The following is a 27,145-nucleotide window of genomic DNA, read 5'->3' as shown; positions in this document are numbered from 1 at the left end:
CTCAGCAGGCTAGAAACGACGCTGGGTTCGGCAGAGCTGTATTACAATCGGCGCAGCTGTGAACTCCTACCCGCCTACACTGGAACTGCTGGGAGTCACCTAATATGGAATGGACATGAGCAAGCACTCGAAGAAGACAAGACAGTTACCTTTTCCGTAACTGGTGCTCTTCGAGATGTGTTGCTCATGGCCATTCCCACCCTCCTTCCCCACTGTCGGAGTTTCTGTCAAGAAGGAACTGAGCACGGGGGGAGCTGGCAACGCCCCTTATACCGCGCCATACGGGCGCTACTCCAGAGGGCACCAGAGCTGGTCCCCTACGGATACTGCTGAGGGAAAAACTTCCGGCACCGGTGCATGTGGCGAGCAGACACACCTAATGTGGAATGGACATGAGCAACACATCTCGAGGAACACCGGTTATGGAAAGGGTAACTGTCTTTTCTCCCTCTTCCCAAACACTTTTGTTTTCTGGCCCTGAAAATGAATGATAGCATGATAATTAGATCATTTCTGGTGTGGATGACTGCTCACCACCACATTCTTAAGAATTCTAGGCTATTTGTGCACCTTAAACATCTGAAATTCCTACTCTTTCACTATAAATTTAAACAATAATGTTCCGTCTGTGTGGAATACCTTAGTGACTTCAAGAGGTTTGCAGTGTTTACAAGCCCTGATGACTTTAGAAACTCCATTAGAAGAAAGTGCTGAACAAGCTAAAATATTATTCCCTAATGTTACTTTGCTGATCTGCATGATTAAAAATAGATGAACAGAGGGTGTTTTTGTATAAAATACATAAACAGGGCCTGGGAAAATGGGGTAGTAAAAAAAAAAAAAAAAAACTACTATTGATCAGATAATGCTGACAGCATGTCCTCTGCCAGCCTTTGTAATCGGTACTATTGATAGAGTTGTTAAGGTATTGTTATGTATTACAACAGCTCATCATTTTGACACCGTTCTGAGAGACCAGCGTAGTAAACAAGCTAAAATGCATCCATTTATTTAACCTTTTTTATAAGCAATATCACAAGATGTTAAATGAGCATAAAATGCATTTTGTTTTCTATGCCATAGTGAGAAGGTCTATTTCTCTAAGGGTTTGTCTGCATGGCCAAAAAAGGTGTGCGTTGAGATTAGGACAACTAACTCACCTTAGCTCTCCAGGTGTAAACTCCTAGTGGAGTCACAGCCCTGTAGTTTTACTGTGAGGTAAACTAGGTGAGGTCAGTCACAGGCTAGCGGGTATAGTGGTGACTTTGTCTATCTCATGGTAAAAACTACAGTGCCTCATCTCCAATAGGAGTTTTCAGTGGGATGCCTAATACATGCAAGATATCTTGCTGTATAAAACCCACCGTTTTTAAAATTGAAGACCTACTCCGAGAGAAGGCTTTCTAGGAGCTCTGTTTTACAATTCAGTTAATTGTAGTAATGTCTTATCACTTACTCTTGCTCGTTGTTTGTCAGCCTGTGAAATTTGTAACTCAGGACACACACCTGTAGGCCAGACACTAATGGAGCTGGAGTTAAGGAAAATGTTACATCAAATGAGGGAGTCTCAAGGGGCAACACTTCCATCTAGTTCACTGATTTCTTACTGTGAATCTATAATTGCACATTGACTGTCCCTATTCAGTTAAAGAAAACTTGGAGGTAGAGGTGAGCAAATAATTTGCAATGAATAATTAATTTGATAAATGTAGCCTCTTCTCCTACTTTCAGAATATTCACATACAGATCAGTTTTCTCAAATTTGATATTTCATGTCTATTTGACAAATATTTTGTCACATTTTTGTATGTTATGGATTGATCATGTACAGTTCACCGCAAGTATCTGATACCTCCTATTTGAATTCTGAGCTGTGATGCTCAGTTTTTATTGGTGTGGTCAGTCACTCGGCATTGTTTCTTTTCCTTGAACACAGAAGGGGTGTGAGTGTGGCTGCAGAGAGTGAATATTTATACAAAATTTTAAAATGGATGTGTTTATGTTCACAGAAAGATTATTCACCATGCTCTACTTGTACTTGATGATGGTTTTTAAATGTGTCAAAGGTGCTTAAAGCCCTGGATAAGTGCTTTTTTGCATGTTATATATTGAAATAAGTATTGGGATAGTTTTAATCATTTTGGATATAAAGAAAAGCCACCCAATACTCTCCTCCTTTCCTAGATTTAAGACTTTCCATCATTTTGCTGGGCTAATAGAAATGTAAAGAATGTTAAAATGTACAAAATACTTCAAATGCACATGACTGATTCTGTTGTTTTTCCTTTTCAGGATGTTGTTTGGGGATTGAACTCTCTATTTACAGTAAGTAAGATGATGCAATGGATAAAGCTAAATTTTGTTTTCCTTGCCAGGTGGTTTTTGAAGTTACTTGGTATAGACCTGATCTAGTGTGTCTTATAGTTAATTTTTGTGTTCCTCCTGTCTTTAGTGGTGTTTAATTAGTCCCGTATATTAGCTAGCCATGGGGATTATCATACAGAAGGGCATATGCTGCCTTCTTAATATTTCTTTTTACTTATAGTTATAAATCTATGGTGCGGCCTTTGGTAACGAGTTGTATAGGGTTTTCCACAAATCCTAAATTCCTTCAGCAAGTTATTGTGCGGAGTTAGGGGAAGGAATGTGAGGATTACTTTGGTAGATAATTGGAATTGCTGTACCCTGAAAAATTGAGGGTTGGGATAAACAATTGCCCAATATAGGTTCCATTATTGACAATTATAATCAATAAACACATGTTGAAGGTGTTAGGCGCTCCCAGGAGCTCCCACCCCCAGAATGAGAATAGGGCCTGACACTTAATTAAAACATGAGATTGCCCCGTGGAATCCCACATGACATGAAAGGAGTTGGCAGGAGCAGGAAGCCCAAGTCTCTTATTTACAAGAGGCAGCTGCGAGAAGTGGAGGGAACATGTAAAACCCTGGGTTAATGTCAGGAACAGGCAGGACTGGAGCCAGCAACCCTCACCTCAGATATACAACAGAAGCCAAGGAACTGCCCCCACCGATAGATTAGAGGCAAGTCGAGGTAGCCCTCCTCCCCTCTGAGGCAGAGGTATTGAGTGTGACTGTCATGGATAACCCTTGCTGCTGCCTGGTGGAAGTGGGAAAGTCAAGGGAGGAGAGCAGAGGGATCATGGTCAAGCTGGCCACCAGAGCACTCATTGCCATTACGCCCTTCAACTGCAAGTAAGGGTCACCCTAGCTTCTCCAAAGAGCTACTCCAGTGCACAGTGAAGCACCTGGGACAGGGAGCAGAGTTGCTGGCTATGTCTGCCCAGCCCTATTTCCTCAAGCTCCAGCTCAGACAGAAGGATTCTGTCCCTCATTTCCTGAAGGAGGAACTGGGTAGCTGAACCATCACTGCTACCACCGAGAATATTTTTCTAAAATGTGTTGAATAGACAAATTATGGCTGCAGGGCCCTGGGAAACAGAGCTTTCATGGGCCAATGAGGCTTAATTTTCCTGGTTTAGGGTCTTTAGTAAATTAATTTATAAAAAGATGGGAGAGCACGTGCCTTTTCAATTCAGAGTAATTATGATTGTGCTGTATTCTAAATAACTAAAATAGGGTGAGTCTGTTTTAGAGAAACAAAGAGTGCAATCCTGCAATAGAAATACACATAAAACTTATATACAGTGTGATCATCTGAAAAGAGTGATGATTGTGCATGACAGACTACAGAGATTTGTAATGTCCTAGAAGACTCTCAGCTTCACAGCCTGCATCTTGGATTTCCCCTGTGCATATGCTCAAAGGCTTTTTGTAAATAATTAAGTTTTCAAAAGCTGGTGTGGGCTTGTTTCTAGAAAGAAAGGAAGGTAAGTGAATGATTGAGAGTCTTGCTCAGCTTTTGGTTGGGAAAGGAAATTGAAACTTGTAAATTTGTTGAGAAAAAAAATCAATAACCATAGAGATTCATTGCCATGGAAGCAAATCCCAGATAGTGGCAGTGATGGGAACCTTTCACACTTATAACATGATAGCTGTTATAAAAAAGTCACTGTTATCACAAACTACTAGGAAACCTGACCTGAACCTGGACCAGAGAAACTTGGTTTTGTTTCCATAGTGATTATTCATTATTTTCCATGATGACTTGATTAGCACACTCTCTTGTCAGCTTCTTGGTTTCCTTAAGCAATGTGTTGAAGTTCAGTCTTTCTGCAAATACGGCACAAATAGCAGAGCAGGTGATACATATTACAGACACTGTGCAAGCCGTGCCAGTAAGCTGTAGAATGCACTTGCAGTGTTGTCAGCTAAAAGGAGACAGCTGCTTTTTCTGAGGGAGGAATTGCTGAGAGATGGATGTTTAGAAGTAAAATTTAGAATGTTTAAAATGACGGTATATAACCCTTTCATACAGTTTGTGTATATTCACCCTCAGCACCCCCATGTTTCTCATTTTTTTGAGTTCAGAACACCAGTTTTCCTGGATTCACAGAACAAAATTTGGAGGAAATACTATTGAGGCTATGTGATCTGGCCCAACATTAGAAGGTCACACCCTTTGTTGCCACTCTAAGCTGAACTGTACACCCAGATTGAAAGAGAGAGAGCAAAGTGTTAAGCTGTCTGTGATGAGTAAGGAGCAGCAGGAAGCTCCAGAGATTCTTCTGCCTGCGGCAATTTGACGGGTGGGGAGTAATGTGTAGGGATGTGGAGGCGGGGTAGCAGGGACCAGATCATGGGGAGCAGAGATGGGAATCATGGGCAGTTATAGGCACCCCAACCTCGCACTCAGAGCTGCTTTGTCTTCTACATTCTATGTCCCTGCTTCTACCCCCCTTTGTCCCTGCATCTGCCCCCACCACTCCGGGTCTCTGCTTCTCCCACCACCTCCCTTACCTCCACCACTACTACCCTCTTCCTGCAGTGCCTGCTGCTTCCCCCACTCTGTTCTCCCCGTTTCCCCCCCCAAAAAACTCCCTAAGGTTTTCATGTCTGTCAGACTCCAGACGACACAATCTCCCCACTCAGGAAGTTACACTGTTGCCTCTAATATCTGTAACCAGCAGCAGGGGCCGCCAGAGAGACTCCTCTGCCAGCAGCACCAGCCAGTTTGTGCGGCTGATTTTCCTCTATATCATATTTTTCTAGTTTTCCACTTTTCACCAAAATCAGCGGGGCTCTGCCAATTGATGCCTCGAACGTTCCTGGAAATTTTGGACTTGATCAGAGGTGGTGATCAAAAATAATAGTGTGATATCCAGACAATCAGAAAAATGCCATCAAGTTGAGTGTAGCGCCGGCTTCGCTTGGCCAACAATTAATCGAGCGTTGGATTGTGACCACCAGACTCGTTTGAATTTACCCCCCATAGTATCTAAACCAGAGATCTGCAGGTATAAAAGAAGCAATTTCACTAAACCTACTGCCCTTGCTGGCCTCATCTGATATGTTTCATCACACTAAATGTATTTTCAACCTCTTACATAATATGATCGTTATTTTTTTCTTACTTAAAAAAAAAATCCCCTGGGTCTTTTCCAGGATCTCTTGAATTTTGATGATCCTTTGAATATTGAGGCTGCAGAACATCATTTGCGGGACAAGGTGAGTCAGCAGCTTACTGAAAGTATTTTGTTCCCAAACCAGTATACACCTTGTGCTTTAGTGTTCTAAATCAGTGCTTTCCTTGCCTTCTGATAATGGGAAGCCGAGTGACTCAATATACCAGCTTTTTTAACAAAATGTAAAAAAACAAACTTTATTATAATAGCGATGATTCCAGTATATGGTGCTTATTTGTCCATTACATATATTTTGCTATGTTAAAACTTACCCAAATATAATTGATATCACTCTTTCAAAGGTACGCTTACCGTTAAGAGTCCAATGTATTCTGTGGATCAGATGGTCATTTATGGGTCTGAAGCTGTTACCTCATACTGCCTTAAATTTGCATCACTGTCTTTGAGCAGACCCCACCTCCTCTGCCTCCCCCAAAGAGGCACCTGTTTGTTGTGTAAGTCTTACACAGCCCCTGCATTGCATGTTTTTCATTAAGCCAGAGGGAACAGGAGGCTTTTAAGGATGGTGAGCAGTCCTGCTCTTGTCAAAACAATGCTCACTGATCCAATTTTTACCATATAAAATAAGAACTGCACAAATCAAAATATGGTTTATCAAGGAACTAAATACTGGCCTAAGTAATAAAGAACTTCGAAAAGTATGCATCTTAAACTGAGAATGTAATTGAAGATTTAAAGTTAATGGGTCTGTTTGAACCTAAACTCATAAGGATGAGTTAATTCTCTTGATATAGACTCTGTAATTGACCCGAACTGTTTATCTTTAATATCAGTGCATATTCCTGTGACATATATTCAGGGAGGAGAGAAACCAAACAAGATGTTTCTACTGTTTTGTGGAGTCTCAAAATTATGTCTTTTTCAGCACACATTGTCTAGGGACACGCTATAATTCATATATACATGCAGACTCTCATATGCATAGCAACTTTCATTTGAACTAGTTTAAAATCAATTTATCATGGAGGGTTGATGAAGGCACTTGATATCTTAGTGAGTCTTCAACATGATTTTATGTGGAAGCTTTTGCATTAGATTGGCTAGAGATGTCCTGCATAGCTTCAGTTTCCCGTTTTAGCCTGAACAGCTGTACTTGTAGGGCTTTGGAGCTCTTATGGTTTAGTGTTGAATTGCAAATTAACCTCTTCTGGCTTTTTTGTTGTTGTTCAAGTTAAGCACGATGATTAAAGAAATTCTCCAGATTGATAGTGATTGGTAGAGTTCGATTAAAACAAGAAGTCAACCAGCAAGTATAATTTCTTTAAGAGAAGTGCCAGTATATCTAGCTTAGTTTTCCCACTATTTCTTATAACAATATAGTACCGTAAATTCTGGTATTAATCTGTTTGTGCTTTTTAGAAAAACAGAGTGGAGACACTCAGCATAAAATTGGGAAAGTTTTAGTCCAGCTCCTGCCCTGAGTTCCATTTTTAAGGAATTTATTCCCTGGAACTACAATAAAACCAAAAAGAGAACCCCTTTTGAGCAGAGGATGTCATGGAGCTTTACTAGCCACTAAATAGGAGAGAAACTAGCCATAAATAAAAAGACAAGAAATTGGAGCCAGTACATCTAAGAAAGAGTGAGCTGGATTCTCTTCCTTCTTATGCAATTTAAGTCATTTAAATCTGTGTAAACCCTCTGAGGCAGTGAGGCTACACAGGTATCCCTGAAAGTATAATTTGGCATGTCTGGAGACTTTACTGCTCGTTGTGAAGTGCCAGAAGGAAAGAATTCAGTTTGACTCTGATATTAGGTTGATTTTTACAAGGATTTTACCACTCTACTTGCAAACAAGGATTTGCATAAAATATGCTGAGACTGTAAACATGGATACCCACAATACCATGCACTCTGAAATAAACCATGCCCATCATGCAATAATGTCTCACTCGTCAGAGAATGAAAAGCCAAGAGTTACTATCCTGCATGTCTTAATTAGACTCACAAATTAAAATCTGCGGTGATACTAAGAAAATGCTTGACAAAGCCCTGGCTGGGATGATTTAGTTGGTGTTGGTCCTGCTTGGAGCAGCGGGTTGGACTAGATGACCTCCTGAGGTCTCTTCCAACCCTAATATTCTATGATGTATGATTCTATGAAATGGTAGTAATGGGATTTTCAGGGAAAGATTTGTTTTAATAGCAATTGGGGAATGGGAGGTAGTTTGAAAATACATACTGCTATACCAGGCAGCTTCTTCAGGTGATACGCAGTGTAGTTGTAGCCATGTCGGTCCCAGGATATTAGAGAGACAAGGTGGGTGAGCCAATATCTTTTATTGAACCGATTTCTGTTGGTAAGAGAGACAAGCTTTCAAGCCATCCAGAACTCTTCTTCAGGTCTGGAAGTACCTTCCGTATGCTGGGAGTACCTTTCCCAGACCTGAAGAAGAGTTCTGCGTGGCTCGAAAGCTTCTCTCTCTCTCTCCAACCAAAGTCGGTCCAATAAAAGATATTACCTCACCCACCTTGTCTTTTCAAGTGATAAGCAGTCTTGGGAAGGTTTATCGGGTTAAAAATCTTTTAATTTTTGAATGAATTTCTTTTGTTTTCTATTATGCAGAGGCTGATAATTTTTTAAACTGCTTTAGAGAAAATTAATAAATTTCCTACTCAGGTAGGTTGATTTGTTGTAGCAGTTGCATCTTCAGTTCACTTTTCCATCATGTTGTATCATGCTTTAATTTATGAATATACGGCACAGTGTTGGAGGGCTTCTCAGGAGGTCCCTCGCTGACAGTGACACTTACTGAGGTGACTCGACTGCAGTAGCAGAGGATCTATACTAGCTAATGGTGCATCATAATCCTCATGCCAGCAGCCAAGGTAGATAATGGCTGCCACCCGAGGGGAATAAAAATGTTTACAGTAAACAGAAATTAATGCGCCTGACAAGCAACCTCAGAGAGGGAGATGGAGAAGTTTGTGATGATTTGGTCTGTCTTCGGTATAGATGCCTCATGTAGTGTACATGTACTATCCTGAAGTTAAAACTCTGCAGTGTTTTTGTCCTGTCTCCTCATATGTATATTTAGAAATATTTTCATACCGTTAAGTTATTGAGAATTTTAATGAATAATTTTTACTAATGAGATACTTTTAGACATGTCTTTAATTTCAAGGGTAGCCCTAGGGTCTGAAACAAATGTTTCAAGAAAAGAGCTTTTGTAGTTAGTATTGTGTGTTTGGCTTCTAGCAGCAACAGAAATGCACATTAAGCGTTCCCTTGTGATTCACTAAAGGAAGTGATAGTGTTTTATTGATGTCATTTCACTGGACTCAAATTTGAAGTGCTGAGACCCTCTTGCTGCCAATTTGGCTAAATATGCCTGTCTGATAGGAGTAGTAACAGCTAATTAAAAGCCAGCCTCTGGTTATTTATGTAGAAAAACTGAAGCTTATATATCTCATTAGGCTGAGTTAAGTCATAACAAAGATGTCTGCTCTCTCAGAGTCTGGAAAAAGTCCTTTAGTAGTTTGTGTTAAGGCACAGAATTTGAAACCTTACTATTTGATTCTTAGAAAACAAGTGTTACATTGTAGATATAAGCAATAAGGAAATGCCTCTGAATCTGTTATAAGATTAATAGTCACAGATTTTAAAGCCAGAAGGGACTGTTATAATATTCTAGTCTCATGTCCTGCATAACAGAGACCATAAAAGCTCAGCCAGTAACTTTTGCATCAAGTCCATAACTCCGTTTGAGTGATAGTATAGCTTTTTGAAGGACATCCAGTCTTGATTTTAAGACTTCAAGTGATGGAGAATCCACCATGTCCATAGGTAAGTTGTTCCAGTGGTTATTTACCCTCACTGTCAAAAATGTACATGTTATTTCTAATCTGAATTTGTCTAGCTTCGGCTTTCAACTATTGTGCCTTTTTCTGCTCGATTAAAGACCTATCGACTATCAGAAATATCTACTCTTGCAAATACTTGTAGATTATCATCAAGGCACCTCTTAACCATCTCTTGCATGCAGGGCTGGCTCCAGCCACCAGCTTAATAAGCAGGTGCTTGGGGCGGCCAAGGGAGAGGGGCGGCATGTGCGGCAATTCGGGGACGGCAGGTCCCTCACTTCCTCTAGGAGCAAAGGATCTGCTGCCGAACTGCTGCCGCCGATCGCGTATCCCGCCCCCTCCCCCCCCAATTGCCGCCGCCGGTCGCGATTGCGGCTTTTTTTTTTGCTTGGGGCGGCAGAAATGCTGGAGCCTGCCCTTCTTGCGTGAACTACATAGATTTAGCTTCGAAGTCTCTCACTCTAAGGCATGTTTTCCAGGCCTCAGATCATTCTGTAGTACTTTTCTGAACACTTTCTAATTTTTTAGTATCTTTTTGGAAGCATGGACACCAGAACATGGACGCAGTATTCCAGGAATGGTCTCACTGATGCCATAGACAGGGGTAATAGTACCTCCCTACTCCTGCTTAATATTTGCCTCCGTATGCATCTGAGGATTGTGTTTGCCTTCTTAGCTACAGCATTCCATTGGGAGCTCATGTTCAGGTGTCTATGAACCATTAACCCAAAGTCCTTTTCAGGTTATCCATTCTAGGATACTGTCCCTTGACTTCTAAGTGACCTACATTCTTTGTTCCTAGATATATGATCTTGCATTTGGCTGTATTCAAACACATACTGTTCAAATAAGCTCACTTTACCAAACAATCCAGATCAGTCTGTATAACTGACCGCTCTCTGTCATGATTTATCACTCCACCAATTTCTGTCATCCACAGATTTTACCAATAGATTTTATACTTTTCTTTCTTATCATCGATAAAGTTTTTGAATAGTATTGGTCCAAGCCTGCTGCCTGTTGGGCCCCAGTAGAAATATCAAATGAGCTGGGATTCTTTAGTTGCCCAAGGCAGTCTCTGTGACCGTAACTATTTGAATAGCAAGAGCCACGGTTGTAAATTTAAGACCAACTACACTGGATTCTGAAACTGCTCCACAGGATCAATGTGGTTTAATTTTGATGACTTTTTGTTTAAACATTAGATGCTCCTGCAGTGCTTACTGTTATATGCACAGCAGGGCTTAAATTCAGTTGGAGCTATCAGGAGCAGAGCTCTGATAAATGTTTTCAGACAAATGGGATGGAAGCCCCCAGCCCCAGTGCCCCGCTAGGGCTGAAGCCCCAAGCCCCAGAGCTGGGAAATACTCTGTGAGAATTTAAGCAGTGCAGTTTGGAAATAAATGAACAAATGGACTTTCATAGATTCATAGATTCTAGGACTGGAAGGGACCTCGAGAGGTCATCGAGTCCAGTCCCCTGCCCGCATGGCAGGACCAAATACTGTCTAGACCATCCCTGATAGACATTTATCTAACCTACTCTTAAATATCTCCAGAGATGGAGATTCCACAACCTCCCTAGGCAATTTATTCCAGTGTTTAACCACCCTGACAGTTAGGAACTTTTTCCTAATGTCCAACCTAGACCTCCCTTGCTGCAGTTTAAGCCCCTTGCTTCTTGTTCTATCCTCAGAGGCTAAGGTGAACAAGTTTTCTCCCTCCTCCTTATGACACCCTTTTAGATACCTGAAAACTGCTATCATGTCCCCTCTCAGTCTTCTCTTTTCCAAACTAAACAAACCCAATTCTTTCAGCCTTCCTTCATAGGTCATGTTCTCAAGACCTTTAATCATTCTTGTTGCTCTTCTCTGGACCCTTTCCAATTTCTCCACATCTTTCTTGAAATGCGTTGCCCAGAACTGGACACAATACTCCAGCTGAGGCCTAACCAGAGCAGAGTAGAGCGGAAGAATGACTTCTCGTGTCTTGCTCACAACACACCTGTTAATACATCCCAGAATCACGTTTGCTTTTTTTGCAACAGCATCACACTGTTGACTCATATTTAGCTTGTGGTCCACTATAACCCCTAGATCCCTTTCTGCCGTACTCCTTCCTAGACAGTCTCTTCCCATTTTGTATGTGTGAAACTGATTTTTTCTTCCTAAGTGGAGCACTTTGCATTTGTCTTTGTTAAACTTCATCCTGTTTAACTCAGACCATTTCTCCAATTTGTCCAGATCATTTTGAATTATGACCCTGTCCTCCAAAGCAGTTGCAATCCCTCCCAGTTTGGTATCATCTGCAAACTTAATAATCGTACTTTCTATACCAATATCTAAGTCGTTAATGAAGATATTGAACAGAGCCGGTCCCAAAACAGACCCCTGCGGAACCCCACTCGTTATGCCTTTCCAGCAGGATTGGGAACCATTAATAACAACTCTCTGAGTACGGTTATCCAGCCAGTTATGCACCCACCTTATAGTAGCCCCATCTAAATTGTATTTGCCTAGTTTATCGATAAGAATATCATGCGAGACCGTATCAAATGCCTTACTAAAGTCTAGGTATACCACATCCACAGCTTCTCCCTTATCCACAAGACTCGTTATCCTATCGAAGAAAGCTATCAGATTGGTTTGACATGATTTGTTCTTTACAAATCCATGCTGGCTGTTCCCTATCACCTTACCACCTTCCAAGTGTTTGCAGATGATTTCCTTAATTACTTGCTCCATTATCTTCCCTGGCACAGAAGTTAAACTAACTGGTCTGTAGTTTCCTGGGTTGTTTTTATTTCTCTTTTTATAGATGGGTACTATATTTGCCCTTTTCCAGTCTTCTGGAATCTCTCCCGTCTCCCATGATTTTCCAAAGATAATAGCTAGAGGCTCAGATACCTCCTCTATTAGCTCCTTGAGTATTCTAGGATGCATTTCATCAGGCCCTGGTGACTTGCAGGCATCTAACTTTTCTAAGTGATTTTTAACTTGTTCTTTTTTTATTTTATCTGCTAAACCTACCCCCTTCCCATTAGCATTCACTAGGTTAGGCATTCCTTCAGACTTCTCGGTGAAGACCGAAACAAAGAAGTCATTAAGCATCTCTGCCATTTCCAAGTTTCCTGTTACTGTTTCTCCCTCTTCACTAAGCAGTGGGCCTACCCTGTCTTTGGTCTTCCTCTTGCTTCTAATGTATTGATAAAAAGTCTTCTTGTTCCCCTTTATTCCCTTAGCTAGTTTGAGCTCATTTTGTGCCTTTGCCTTTCTAATCTTGCCCCTGCATTCCTGTGTTGTTTGCCTATATTCATCCTTTGTAATCTGTCCTAGTTTCCATTTTTTATATGACTCCTTTTTATTTTTTAGATCATGCAAGATCTCGTGGTTAAGCCAAGGTGGTCTTTTGCCACATTTTCTATCTTTCCTAACCAGCGGAATAGCTTGCTTTTGGGCCCTTAATAGTGTCCCTTTGAAAAACTGCCAACTCTCCTCAGTTGTTTTTCCCCTCAGTCTTGATTCCCATGGGACCTTACCTATCAGCTCTCTGAGCTTACCAAAATCCGCCTTCCTGAAATCCATTGTCTCTATTTTGCTGTTCTCCCTTCTACCCTTCCTTAGAATTGCAAACTCTATGATTTCATGATCACTTTCACCCAAGCTGCCTTCTACTTTCAGATTCTCAACGAGTTCCTCCCTATTTGTTAAAATCAAGTCTAGAACAGCTTCACCCCTAGTAGCTTTTTCAACCTTCTGAAATAAAAAGTTGTCTGCAATGCAGTCCAAGAATTTGTTGGATAGTCTGTGCCCCGCTGTGTTATTTTCCCAACATATATCTGGATAGTTGAAGTCCCCCATCACCACCAAATCTTGGGCTTTGGATGATTTTGTTAGTTGTTTAAAAAAAGCCTCATCCACCTCTTCCACCTGGTTAGGTGGCCTGTAGTAGACTCCTAGCATGACATCACCCTTGTTTTTTGCCCCTTTTAGCCTAACCCAGAGACTCTCAACTCTTCCGTCTCCTATGTCCATCTCTACCTCAGTCCAAGTGTGTACATTTTTAATATATAAGGCAACACCTCCTCCCTTTTTCCCCTGTCTATCCTTCCTGAGCAAGCTGTATCCATCCACACCAACATTCCAATCATGTGTATTATCCCACCAAGTTTCAGTGATGCCAACAATGTCATAGTTGTATTTATTTATTAGCACTTCCAGTTCTTCCTGCTTATTACCCATACTTCTCGCATTTGTATATAGGCATCTAAGATACTGGTTTGATCTTTCCTCCCGGTTTTGTCCTGACCCTCCTTTCTCTCTGCCAATATAGCCCACACTCCCTCTCGTCTCCGACCCATCTCCCAGGTCTCCATGTTCCCCACTTACCTGCGGGCTTTGCTCACCTGTCCCCGTCGAACCTAGTTTAAAGCCCTCCTCACTAGGTTAGCCAGTCTGTGTCCAAATAGGGTCTTTCCCCTCCTCGAAAGGTGAACACCATCTCTGCCTAGCAGTCCTTCCTCAAATAGCATCCCGTGGTCTAGGAAGCCAAAGCCCTCCTGGCGACACCATCTTCGCAGCCAGGCATTCACCTCCATGATACATCTGTCTCTGCCCGGGCCCCTACCTTTGACAGGAAGAATTGAAGAGAATACCACCTGCGCTCCAAACTCCTTCACCCGTACTCCCAGAGCCCTGTAGTCACTCTTGATCCGCTCAGTGTCACACCACGCAGTATCATTTGTGCCCACATGGATGAGTAGCATGGGGTAGTAGTCAGAGGGCTGGATAATCCTCGACAATGCCTCCGTAACGTCTCGGATATGGGCTCCCGGCAGGCAGCATACCTCCCGAGATGAAATGTCAGGGCGACAGATGGGCGCCTCCTTCCCCCTCAGCAGAGAGTCTCCAACCACCACTACCCTACGTTTCCTATTCGCAGTGGTGGCAGCAGACCTCCCAGCCTTAGGGGTACGAGGCTTCTCCTCCTTTACTGTAGGGGGTGATGCCTTCTTTCCTGTATCAAGAAGAGCATAACGGTTACCTATTACCACAGCGGGAGGGTTCGGAGCAGGGGTGGAGCACTGCCTGCTGCCAGAAGTAACCAGCTGCCAGTGTCCACCCTGAGCCATCTCCTCCTCCACCAGTGGTGTATCAGCAGTCCTGTGTCCTGGGACAGCTACCTCAGCTGTCTCCACATGGACACTGTCCAGGAATTGCTCGTGGATTCGGATGCTTCTCAACCTAGCCACCTCCTCCTGTAGCTCTCCCACCTGCTGCCTGAGAGATTCCACCAGCAGGCACCTTTCACATTGGATGGTCCCCCCAGCCTGGATATCAGTAAGTGGAAATTGCAAGTTACAGTCTCTGCAAAACCACACCAAGATCTGGGTAGAAGCATCCATGCTCAGGCGCTCTGTCTGGCTACAGGCGCAGGTGGAGGAGACAGAAGCAGTGCTGGCACAGGTGTTGCGGGTCTTCCTAACCATCGTAAGCCTCCCTCTGTCAAACTCCTGTCTGCAGCCCCCTGTCCGCTGAAAGGGTTGTATAAGTAAGAAGTTTAAAGTTTTAAGGGGAATAAAGGGAAAACAGATAGAACCGGCAAGGGACCTTCGCCCCTTCCCACTCCCCTTCCAAACTCCCTTGCGAAACTCCCTGTTCGCAAACACTCCCTGGTCGCTTGTGCACTGCTTTATAAAGCCCTGGCCTGTATGAATGCCCCGCCCACTGATTAAGGCTCAGCCAATTACCAGAGGCTTCTAGGTTTCAAACCTTCCTTTGAAGCTCACAGCTTCCAACTGCCAGCCACAGCACACGATCCTTCAAACAACCAAACAACCAAACAGACTGACAAACACAAGCTCAGCACACAGCAAGTAACCCCCAAACACAAACAAACACACACTGCAGACAGTCACTTACCCCAAAAGGGTGCTGTATTGCTCCTCCTTCACCTGGAGAACTCCCTTGCGAAACTCCCTGTTAGCAGCCCCTGTTCGCAAAAAACTTGAATTGATTCACTTTCTATGGTAGCTGAAGAGGATGAAAATTCAGTGGTATGCCTCTGTTGTAAATAGAAAACCAAAACAGTATAATAGACTCATAGACTTTAAGGTCAGAAGGGACCATTATGATCATCTAGTCTGACCTCCTACACAACGCAGGCCACAGAATCTCACCCACCCACTCCTGTAACAAACCCCTAACCTATGCCTGAGTTATTGAAGTCCTCAAATCGTGGTTTAAAGACCTCAAGGTGCAGACAATCCTCCAGCAAGTGACCCGTGCCTCATGCTGCAGAGGAAAGCGAAAAACCTCCAGGGCCTCTGCCAATCTGACCTGGAGGAAAATTCCTTCCCGACCCCAAATATGGCGATCAGTTAAACCCTGAGCATGTGGGCGAGACTCACCAGCCAGCACCCAGGAAAGAATTCTCTGTAGTAACTCAGATCCCACCTCATCTAACATCCCATCACAGACCATTGGGCATATTTACCTGCTAATAATCAAAGATCAATTAATTGCCAAAATTAGGCTATCCTATCATACCATCCCCTCCATAAACTTATCAAGCTTAGTCTTGAAGCCAGATATGTCTTTTGCCCCCACTGCTTCCCTTGGAAGGCTGTTCCAGAACTTCACTCCTCTAATGGTTAGAAACCTTTGTCTAATTTCAAGTCTAAACTTCCTGATGTCCAGTTTATATCCATTTGTTCTTGTGTCCACATTGGTACTAAGCTTATCTCCCCTCAGCCTTCTTTTGGTTAGGCTAAACAAGCCAAGCTCTTTGTCTCCTTTCATAAGACAAGTTTTCCATTCCTCGGATGATCCGAGTAGCCCTTCTCTGTACCTGTTCCAGTTTGAATTCATCCTTCTTAAACATGGGAGACCAGAACTGCACACAATATTCCAGATGAGGTCTCACCAGTGCCTTGTATAACGGTACTAACACCTCCTTATCTTTACTGGAAATACCTCGCCTGATGCATCCCAAGACCGCATTAGCTTTTTTAACGGCCATATCACATTGGCGGCTCATAGCCATCCTGTGATCTCCTCCTCTGTTACTTGTAACTGATGTGTCTCTAATTTATAACCAAAATTCTTGTTGTTAATCCCTAAATGCATGACCTTGCACTTTTCACTATTAAAATTCATCTTATTACTATTACTCCAGCTTACAAGGTCATCCAGATCTTCCTGTATGATATCCCGGTCCTTCTCTGTATTAGCAATACCTCCCAGCTTTGTGTCCACCGCAAACTTTATTAGCACATTCCCACTTTTTGTGCCAAGCTCAGTAATAAAAAGATTGGTCCCAAAACCGATCCCTGAGGAACTCCACTAGTAACCTCCTTCCAGCCTGACAGTTCACCTTTCAGTACGACCCGTTGTAGCCTCCCCTTTAACCAGTTCCTTATCCACCTTTCAATTTTCATATTGATCTACATCTTTTCCAATTTAGCTAATAATTCCCCATGTAGAACCATATCAAATGCCTTACTGAAATCGAGGTAAATTAGATCCACTGTGTTTCCTTTGTCTAAAAAAAAATCTGTTATCTTCTCAAAGAAGGAGATCAGGTTGGTTTGGCACAATCTACCATTTGTAAAACCATGTTGTATTTTGTCCCAGTTACCATTGACCTCAATGTCCTTAACGACTTTCTCCTTCATAATTTTTTCCAAGACTTTACAGATGTCAAACTAACAGGCCTATAGTTATTCGGATCACTTTTTTTTCCTTTCTTAAAAACAGGAACTATGTTAGCAATTGTCCAGTCGTACGGTATAACCCCTGAGTTTACTGATTCATTAAAAATTCTTGCTAATGGGCTTGCAATTTCATGTGCCAGTTCCTTTAATATTCTTGGATGAAGATTATCTGGGCCCCCCGATTTAGTCCCATTAAGGTGTTCGAGTTTGGCTTCTACCTCAGATGTGGTAATATCTACCTCCATATCCTCATTCCCATTTGTCATCCTACCATTATCCGTAAGCTCCTCATTACCCTCATTAAAGACTGAGGCAAAGTATTTGTTTAGATATTGGGCCATGCCAAGATTATCCTTAACCTCCACTCCATCCTCAGTGTTTAGCGGTCCCACTTCTTCTTTCTTTGTTTTCTTCTTATTTATATGGCTGTAGAACCTTTTACTATTGGTTTTAATTCCCTTTGCAAGGTCCAACTCTACATGGCTTTTGGCCTTTCTCACTTTATCCCTACATGTTCTGACCTCAATAAGGTAGCTTTCCTTGCTAATCCCTCCCATCTTCCACTCCTTGTAGGCTTTCTGCTTTTTCTTAATCACCTCTCTGAAATGCTTGCTCATCCAGCTTGGTCTACAACTCCTGTCTATGAATTTTTTCCCCTTTCTTGGGATGCGGGCTTCTGATAGTTTCTGCAACTTTGACTTGAAGTAATTCCAGGCCTCCTCCGCCTTTAGATCCACAAGTTCTTCAGTCCAATCCACTTCCCTAACTAATTTCCTTAATTCTTTAAAGTTAGCCTTTTTAAAATCAAAAACTCTAGTCGCGGATCTATTTTTGTTTATCCTTCCAGTTCAGTTTGAACTGAATTAGCTCATGAGCACTCGAACCAAGGTTGTCCCCTACAACTATTTCTTCTATGAGGTCCTCACTACTCACCAAAACCAAATCTAAAATGGCATCCCCTCTTGTTGGTTCTTCAACTACTTGGTGAAGGAATCCATCAGCTATCGCATCCAGGAAAATCTGAGCCCTATTATTATTACTAGCACTTGTCCTCCAGTCTATATCTGGGAAGTTAGTCTCCCATGATCACATAATTCCCATTAGTGTTTACTTCATTAAAAAGTTTAAAGAGGTCTCTATCCATATCCAAATCGGATCCCGACGGTCTGTAGCACACCCCAAGCACCATCTCAGGGGAGGCTCTAGTAGCTTTCTTTCCCAATGTGATTTTTGCCCAGACAGACTCTGTCTTATCCATTCCATCACTTCTTATTTCTTTACAGTCTACCTCATCATTGATATTCAACGTTACTCTACCACCTTTGCCTTTATTTGTCTTTCCTAAACAGCACATACCCTTCAATACATGTAATCCAGTCATGACTACTATTCCACCATGTTTCTGTTATCCCTATAATATCTGGTTTCACTTTCTGCACCAGTAGCTCTAGTTCCTCCATTTTGTTACCTAGGCTCCTTGACTTCTTATTCTTGACTTATTGTCCCATGCTTATGCTAGGAAACCTCACTGCCTTCCTGGCAGGTAAGGTGCTGAACAGAAGAATTTGGATCTCACAGCATCTTTCAGCTGTGCTGCGGTTTATAACAGTCTTGTCCTTGATGGACTAATAATGCCCACAAACAAATAAAAGGTACTGCAGGTTGCTAACTCTGTATCACTGAAATTTGATTGTACTAAAGATGTTTCTTAAATAACATCAGAGCTAGCTATATGTTTGTCTCCTGGCTTTTTATCTCTCTGCTCATACATAGGAAGGGCATAGCAACTTGTAGGGTTTTAATGTTTCCCTTGAAAATCCATTTGTTGCTTCTAATTGAAGAAGAAAAGCATTTGAAACACAGATAAGTGTGTTCAAACATAGCTCTTTCTTGATCTTTTTTCAGTGACTACCTTTTGAGATTAGTTTTCCCCATTAGATATAATTTAGCCAAAGTAGTAGATTATTTTGCATTAAACTGCATCTGTTTTAACATGAAACCTTCTTTGATGCATCTGTATGAAAAGCGCAATATGGATGTAAATGCATGTGTGACAATACATCGAGTCAGTGACTGAAGCCTTTCCTAGGCAAAAGAATAATAAATTATATAAACTGTATTTAAATCCTGAATATGAGGGAAATGTCTCTGATTATCAATTTTTCTGTTGGATCTTTTGGTATGAACAAAAACAAATCTATTCACAGTAAGCCCATGATCTTACTGTAACCCTTTTCCTACCACTCCCCTTAGCCTATGTTGTTTGTTACTGTCACTTCTTGTCACATCAGAACTTTAAAAATTAGAAGCCCTTTAGATCACGATCCATATCTTGTCTTGATACTATGAAGCTGTCAGCCATATCTCTAGGTGCTAAAAATACTAATAGCTTAAATCATTAAAGTACTCTCTTGGGTAGGTAGTCTACATGTTAATAATACAGCTTTTTTTCCTCCCTAAGCTTTGAAACAGTAAAATATAAGTCTTTAATGTGATGAGATTGATCTTGAGCTTTGCCTTTAGAGGAGAAATATGCATACCAAATCCCTGTGGGCCTGGTCCAAAATGCATTGAAGTCACCGGAAAGAACCATTGCTTTCTGTGGATTTGTGGCCGATCCTATAATGAAATCCCTCAATATGAAGGTGATCTAGAGTGCAGACTGATATTTTCTTAAGAGATGTATAAAGTGAAACTGACTGGTGCTTACTCCTACAGTCAGCAGCCACCTGTTAGGATTGTGATAATTAGTGGAAAATAGTCGTTAACTTGTTTGTTAGCTGTCTACAGTGCATCTTTCCTATAATCAGACAAGACATCAGCTTCCTTCTTCTCCACCCTCCAAACAACACCACTTTAAATTAATGAAAAAGGGGCATTTGGAAATGACTTCGGGCTGAAGTATGTTTATTTACTAATAATCTAATTCTTCAGTTAAATATTGGATGTGCTGATCAGTTTAAACAATTAGAAAGATCAACGGTTGCTGTTCAGTTGCTACACTGTAATATATGATGGTGGAGTCAGATGAACGGAGCATATACATTAGGTTTTTTATTAAATTAACCCCTCTAATTTATTTTTCTCTTCTGAGCTATCTAGATTGGAATTCTGCCATTAATTTTGGGGTTTATGTAAAGTCTGAATAAAATAATTATTAATTTGTAATGTTCTATTATTTTCATTGCCCAGTCTCTTTATTCAATTTGAATGTGATATTATGCCGTATGAACCAATCTTGCATTGAAAACCATGCAGGTACCGGCTCTACTCAGAGTTCTAGGTACAGGAACAGAGCCTTAGTGTTCAGGAAGCCTTTAGGGGTAGGAGGGTCGGTATCTTTTTTTTTTTTTTTTAAGAGGGTAGGAAGGGGAAGTTTGTAGCCTGACAGTGTCTCATTTGTTCTTGACTTCATTTTAATCTAAGCTATTGGATGCTCATTACCTAATTGTTTCATAGTTGGCTTTCTGTATTAAATATATGGAGAGCGTTTAAAAAATGAAGCACACCTAAATGTCTAGTTATAAGGAATTTCATAGCAGCAGTTTTTAAAAAAAACTTTAGACACGTTGGCTGTCTGACTGCATTTACAGTCTTCATTTAGCATTTGCATATTAAATGACAAAGGAAGAATGGAAGCTTGAAAATATCTGTGTTGTAGAGTATTTTAGATGTCTGAGCGGAAAGTCTGTAATGCTTTCTGTCTTTTATTCATGTCAGAAATGCATGGTGATCCTATTAGAACATGGAAGACAATATTTCATGACCATCATCAAAGGCAAAGTGGCGTATGGGATATCAAGATAATGTTTTTCATTCCTTCGGTGTACATTAACTTCTTTTATTTCAAACTTTTTGGCTTGGTTTGTCTTTTCTGGGAATTATGAGATTGAGTCACCTGTGAATAAACGTCTTCAGTCACCGCGCTAAGATAATTAGGTTTCTGTGGTTGGAGACGAAGATTGACAAGGTTGGCTGACCCTCATTCATTGTATTGTATGCTTACTAATGCTCAGGAGTCAATCATATTTTTGTAGCTATTCCCATGTACAAAATTTGGAATATTAAACCCTAAATGGTAGTGATTATGAATAGTGTCACAGAATTGATATTTTGCTTGGCGATAGGTGACTAACATTGGTTGAAATTCAGTAAAAATACTTCACAGTAAAACATGTATTTGGTCATTTGAGTTTTATAAAATGATTTCTGGCCCACATCTTTTAGCAGACCTTTTCGTCATGAAAGGACAGATGATAAATGCGTGGGAAACAGTTGCACCAAAAATAATTCTAAACCAGTGCTTAATTTTTCTGGATAATTAAATTTACTTGAAGTTAGATAAGCAAGCTATCTGAATTAGCTGCATGTTCCTTTGACACAATGTTCTTTGAGGAAATGATGATTGCAGGTGAAATGGGGTTGTATTTTTGCAAAGTAAACAAGAGCATATGAGAGTGCTGTAATCTAATCACCAGCAATGTTTTCCTAATATGTAACATATTTGTAGGCTAATAATAGTATGCGCCTTCATTGTTGATTATATTAATTTTGACCCACTGTTATTCCATAAATCATCATGAAGGTAAAACTAAGAGCAATAAATAAAATTCACCATAAGACAGCTTTTCTCCACTTTTCTGAGTGTAGTATTCTGAAACGTATAGAGAGGTGCCTGAAATTGAAACTTGATTTTAAAGTGCCTATCAGTCAGTTGACTGTTTTATTTTTCAAGTTCAATTGTTTAAAAGTTAGTGATGGCTCAAGGCAGCTGGAAAGCCAGTCTCAGAATATAAAATATTATTCTGAAAATAAACATTTTAACTCATAATTTCAACACAGCATGCCTTTAAAATGTCTTTTACTTAAAATCCCCTTCCTACTGAACTCCCTTCTACAGTTCTTTCAAATAAGGTTGTCAGTTATGTGGGAATAAATGAATCCTAGAAATATAGGTCTGGAAGAGACCTCACAAGTTCATCTAGTCTAGCCCCCTGTGCTGTGGCAGGACAATCCCTGACTGGTGTTTGTCTAACCTGTTTCAGATGATGTGAGTTCCACAATCTCCTTTAGAAGCCTATTCCAGTGCTTAATTATCCTTATAGGTAGAAAGTTTTTCCTAATATCTAACATAAATCTCATTTGCTGCAGATTAAGCCATTTACTACTTGTTTTACCTTCAGTAGATAGGGACAACAATTGACTATAATCTTCTTTGTAACTACCCTTAACATATTTGAAGATTGTTCCCCCTCAGTTTTCTTTTCTCAACATTAAACATGTCCACTTTTTATAAAACTTTCCTCGGAGGTCAAGTTTTCTAAACCTTTTATTATTTTTGTTACTCTCCTTTGGACTCTCTCCAATTTATCTACATCTTTCTTAAAGGGTGGTTCCTAGGACTGGACACAGTACTCTAGCAGAGGTCTCATTAGTGCCAAGTAGAGCAGGACAGTTACCTCCTGTGTCTTGCATATGACAGTCCTGTTAATATACCCCAGAATAATGTTTGCCTTTTTCGCCACTGCATCCCATTTTCGACTCGTATTCAGTTTGTGACTCACATACAATTTATAACCTCCAGGTCATTTTCAACATTACTACTGCCTAGCCAGTTGTTCCCCATTTTATAGTTGTGCAATTGATTTTTCCCCCCTCTTAAGTGTAGTAGTTTGTAGTTGTCTTTAATGGATGTTTGCACTGTCCAGAATATGAATATATTCTCTCTACTAGCAGGATTAACAAAGGTTCTTAAAAGGTCAGTGCACTCTTTGGCCATTCCTCAGCTGTCTTTGCAAACTATTGATCCACCATGGATCAGGACACGGTAGTCACCCCGATGTCGAGACTTTTTCTCTCCTTTTTGTTAGCAATCTGTACCAGCAGTCCCACAGAGGCATTTATCTTTGGTTCTTCAGGCTTTAATGGGGCCTCCTGTTGAGCTCCAAAGGGAGACTTTATTATAGTTATTGTCATTTTAAAACTGCCTTCCTGCTTGCCACCAGCTCTGCTAGATGGATTGGGGAACTGAGCTTCCTTGTTATCTCTGCCATCTCTGCAGTTTTTTCCCCTTTCCATCTTCTACCAATATCCTTTCCCAAGGTGAATACCAAATTCCATCTCAAAAAGCCCATTGTCATCCTTAATGTATGTCCTAATTCAGTAACGTCCCAGCATGGAAAGTTACACCTGTTAGGTGTTCTGAAGTTTTACAAAAGCAGAAAAGCAACAAAAATATTTGTCTGCTTTTAGGGTTGGTTCTTTAAATGCTGGATGAATACCATCATAATAATGTAACAAGCCAAATGGGGGGGGGGGGGTAGGAAAACAAGTAATAAAACCTCCACTGTGTCTGATTTAGTGACATAACGCACAGTATTTAGATAATCATAAACACGACTTTTTCTTAATGTTCTGAGGAGGTGGCAAACACCTTTATCAAATAATGGCAAGACTCTAACTACAAGGGCTGTACTACTTGCATTTTGGAAATTTAATCATAAACCTCATTGAGAGTCTTATTCGGCAAGGTCCTAAGAACCTTCAATTCCCATTTGAAATAAAACCGCAATTCTCAACCGAGGGTCCGCAGCCTCCTGGCGATCCGTAAGCAGGTTTCAAGGGTCTGCCAAGCAGGGCCGGTGTTAGACTGGCTGAGGCCCAGGGCAGAAAGCTGAAGCCCCACTGCAGTGGGGCTGAAGCCAGAGCGGGACTGGAACCAGAGCCCTGCCAGAGCAGGGCTGAAAAATAGTTGTTGTGGCACGGGTGGGCTGTGGAGTAGTATGTTTGGGGGGAGGGTGGAGGAGAGAGGCTCAAGGAAAAAAAGATTGAGAATCCCTGAAATAAAAGACCGCATTCGGCACTCTGGTTTTGCTCTGATTGTATTATACTGATTTTCCACACAATACTGTAAATAAACTGTCCTTCTAATTCAACCTGACACATCTACATGTATTACAATATCCCTGCAAGACTGAAGAATATCTTCAGGTGAGAATGCCATTACCTGTCATTCAGATCTTGCCACACTCTGTAAGGAAGAAAGGGCTAATTACAATATGGAGAGAGAAGCAAGCTGTTAATGACATTCTTAAAATTGTCCAACATAATCTTGCATAAACGAATGGAGATAAAACAAAATGTAACTTGACGTTTACTGAAGGGATGTTGTGTAATATCTAGCTCTAAGGCAATGGAAATAGCTTGGTATTTGTTAATTGTATAGATAAGTTATGGGACCTGGTATTTCATGTTATCAACCTGTTTCCTGTTGAGTGCTTGTCAATAGCCTTGAATTCATGACTTACAGCTCTGTGCTGCTTGCTTGGATTGCTGCCTTTGTCTAATTTATTTTCTAATTTACAGAGACATACTTAACGTGGCTAGGCAATAGATGAGGATACACCTGTCAGAGAATATCTAACCTTCAAATACGGCATGCACAATACAGAAAAATAAATGTCTGCAATGAAAACCTCAAAAACATTAACATTAAAGTTGACATTAAAATATCTATTGCAGTTAAAGGTTTTCTGTTCAGATACAGCAAGTTTACAAAAATCTTCCTCCTTTTACACTTTCAGATAAACCTCTTACTGCAGATGTGGCTATATCAATATATCAACATTTCCCTCCCTCCCCCTTTACCCACTCCTAAAAATTCCTAGCAACGTCTGGCAAGGCAGTAAACATGAGTTTTAACATTGTGGGCTTAAAAGAAAATTAAAAACCACATTTCTGGAAACGATTCAAATAGCCTTGTAGTGAGTGCTTCACGCTGCCATGTAGTAGGTTTAGATTTTGACTGTGTTCTCCTTGGGGTACCATAGAGTAGGATTGCCTTGTATTGTTCTGCAGTGACCTCTGCCCCCCACCCTACACCCACCCCTCAGCTGAAGTAATGATGAGCTCTAATGAGAGCCTTATCTCTAGTTTCTTAGCTGAAAGGAACGTCTGTCTGATGCACACTATTGAAGTTGGGGGCATCTTTTATAGAACTAAAAAAAATAGAGACTTTAATCTGTGTCCTACCAGATGTTCTACAGGTATTTTTGTCATTTAACTACTGAAAGAAAAAAATCTTCCTTTCCTACATCATTAGAGGCAATCAATTTAACATGGTTAATTAATGCAAATTATTATAAGTGGCGACAGATACAGAATTTCAGGGCACTTCGTGTTCCAAGTAATATTTTTAGATTAGATTAAAAATTCTTAGGATGCAAAAATGTGATTGGCTATGGAAAAAAGAAAATCCACAGATAGGTTATAATTTGGTCCTGAGGACTATAAATGCAGTTGTGATTATAAAATACAATCCTGTTGTAGAACTACAGTCTTTGTATATAGCTGAGAGTAAAGGAATTATCAACATTGACAAACCCAAATTTTACTCCTCCATTTATCCAAAACTAAACATTTCAATTTTAAGAAGAAATGTTCCCATGTTTGGTGTGTGTCTCAGTTGTGTAGCTGAAATGTCCGCATTGGTGTTGCTGTTCCTTTAGAAAGCTATTGTTTGTTTTTTTTTCTACCCTTAGCTTTTATAATAAAAGTTGGATATGATTTTGGAGACTGTCAGTCCTGGACCTCTGCAGCAACACCCAAAAAAAAAAATGTAAAGTAAATGACTAAATACTCCCCTAGCAAGCTTTTTCTAAGCAATTTGCATGGTACAAGAAGATAAGTAACTTGGTTCTAGATTTTTATTTATTTTTTTAATGTAGCTGTAAAAGAAAGACTGACTGTCTTGTTCTTTCCCTCCCACCCCTTGTATATCCCAGTAAGCACAGGCTCTGAGCCCTTCAAGAGTGAGGCTTCTGTCTTTAAAGGTAGTTTATTTAACGCTCCCTAGACACTTTCAAAATATGCCCTGGGGAATCATTAGAAACATTCAGTTTCTTTTGTCAAGTGAGGGGAGAGAAGTAAGAGCTTGGTTCAGTTTCACTTTTTAATCTGAAATAGTATTTTGTTGTTAGGATAAATTTTGTCAAATTACCTTATTACATGTGGGTCAGATGTCAGAAGTGCTCAATGTTCACATTTCGGGCTGGATTTTCTGAAGAGCCCAGCTCCAATTTAAGCACCTAAATAAATTGGACAGATTTTCAATTACTGTTTCAGCAGCCAGCAACTCCTATTCTCAGTGTTAGTTGCTGGGTGCTGGCACTTTGAAAAAATTCAATCACTTATTAAGGCATCCAAAGGAGAGTTATTGAGTGCTGAGATCTTTTGAAAATTTGATTCTCCACTGCTAGTATCTAGGTCACTTACCTGTCTGGTGATTGCTATTGCTCTGATATTTCCCCCCACCAGCTGCTGTTTTCAAACAGGAAATGGAGGCCAGGGATGGGTAAAAACAAAACTATGTAATCCCAGGTTAAGTAATTTTGTTAAAGCTCTTGGAGGCTTTGTTAGATAATCTGTAACTATCTTTATAAACATGGAGGTGGAGGGGTTTGCAAATAAAAGCACTCAGCTTTAACAAACTGGGCTTCGATCCTTTGAAGCAGCGGTTCTCAAGCTATGGGGCGGGCCTCCCAAGGGAGGGATAGGAATGTGCCAAGGAAGGTGAGAGTTGTGTGTTTTGGTGGATTTTTTTAAGAGCTCTGGCTGTCCGCTCCGGGTGGCTGGAGTTTGGGCATGAGGGCTGTGCACACCTGGGAAGCAGGGATAAAGGGGACAGCCGGAGCCCCACGGCTCGGACTCTCCTTCTGCCCTCCCCTCAATTCCTCACCAGGAGGTAGCCTGACCTTAGGCTCTCCTCCTTCCCCTCCTCCTTCCCCCATCCCTCACCTGGAGGCAGCGGGGCTCCAGCTGTCAGCTCCGGCATGGCAGCAGCAGCGCAGAAATAAGGGTGGCAACGGGGCATTAAGTCTGTTGTGAAAAGTGATATTGGCAAATATCAGTTCTCACATTGCCACCCTTATTTCTCTGCTGCTGCTGGCATGGCATTGCCTTCAGAGCTGGGTGCCCGGCCAGCCGCCACTGCTCTCCATTCTGCCTTCAGAGCTGGGTGCCCGGCCAGCAGCCACTGCTCTCCATTCTGCCTTCAGAGCTGGG

The 27,145-nt window shown here is 41.1% G+C and overlaps 1 protein-coding gene across 2 annotated transcripts in view; it reads left to right on the top strand.

Annotated features, from left to right (window-relative positions):
* Positions 1 to 27,145, top strand: part of LOC113406991 (NEDD8-conjugating enzyme UBE2F) — a 135,075-nt gene that overhangs the window by 90,090 nt on the left and 17,840 nt on the right. The window contains exons 8-9 of one of the 2 annotated variants that reach the window (XM_026654011.2): positions 2,293 to 2,325; positions 5,526 to 5,588. In XM_026654011.2, coding sequence (XP_026509796.1) covers positions 2,293 to 2,325; positions 5,526 to 5,588 — 96 coding nt within the window. The remainder of the gene's footprint in view (positions 1 to 2,292; positions 2,326 to 5,525; positions 5,589 to 27,145) is intronic. The other variant, XM_029912064.1, reaches the window with a different exon arrangement.

Source organism: Terrapene carolina, unplaced genomic scaffold (genome assembly GCF_002925995.2).
Source record: "Terrapene carolina triunguis isolate 2854851 unplaced genomic scaffold, T_m_triunguis-2.0 Scaffold175, whole genome shotgun sequence".
Taxonomy (NCBI): Eukaryota; Metazoa; Chordata; order Testudines; family Emydidae; genus Terrapene; species Terrapene triunguis.
This window is presented reverse-complemented; position numbering and strand designations above follow the sequence as displayed.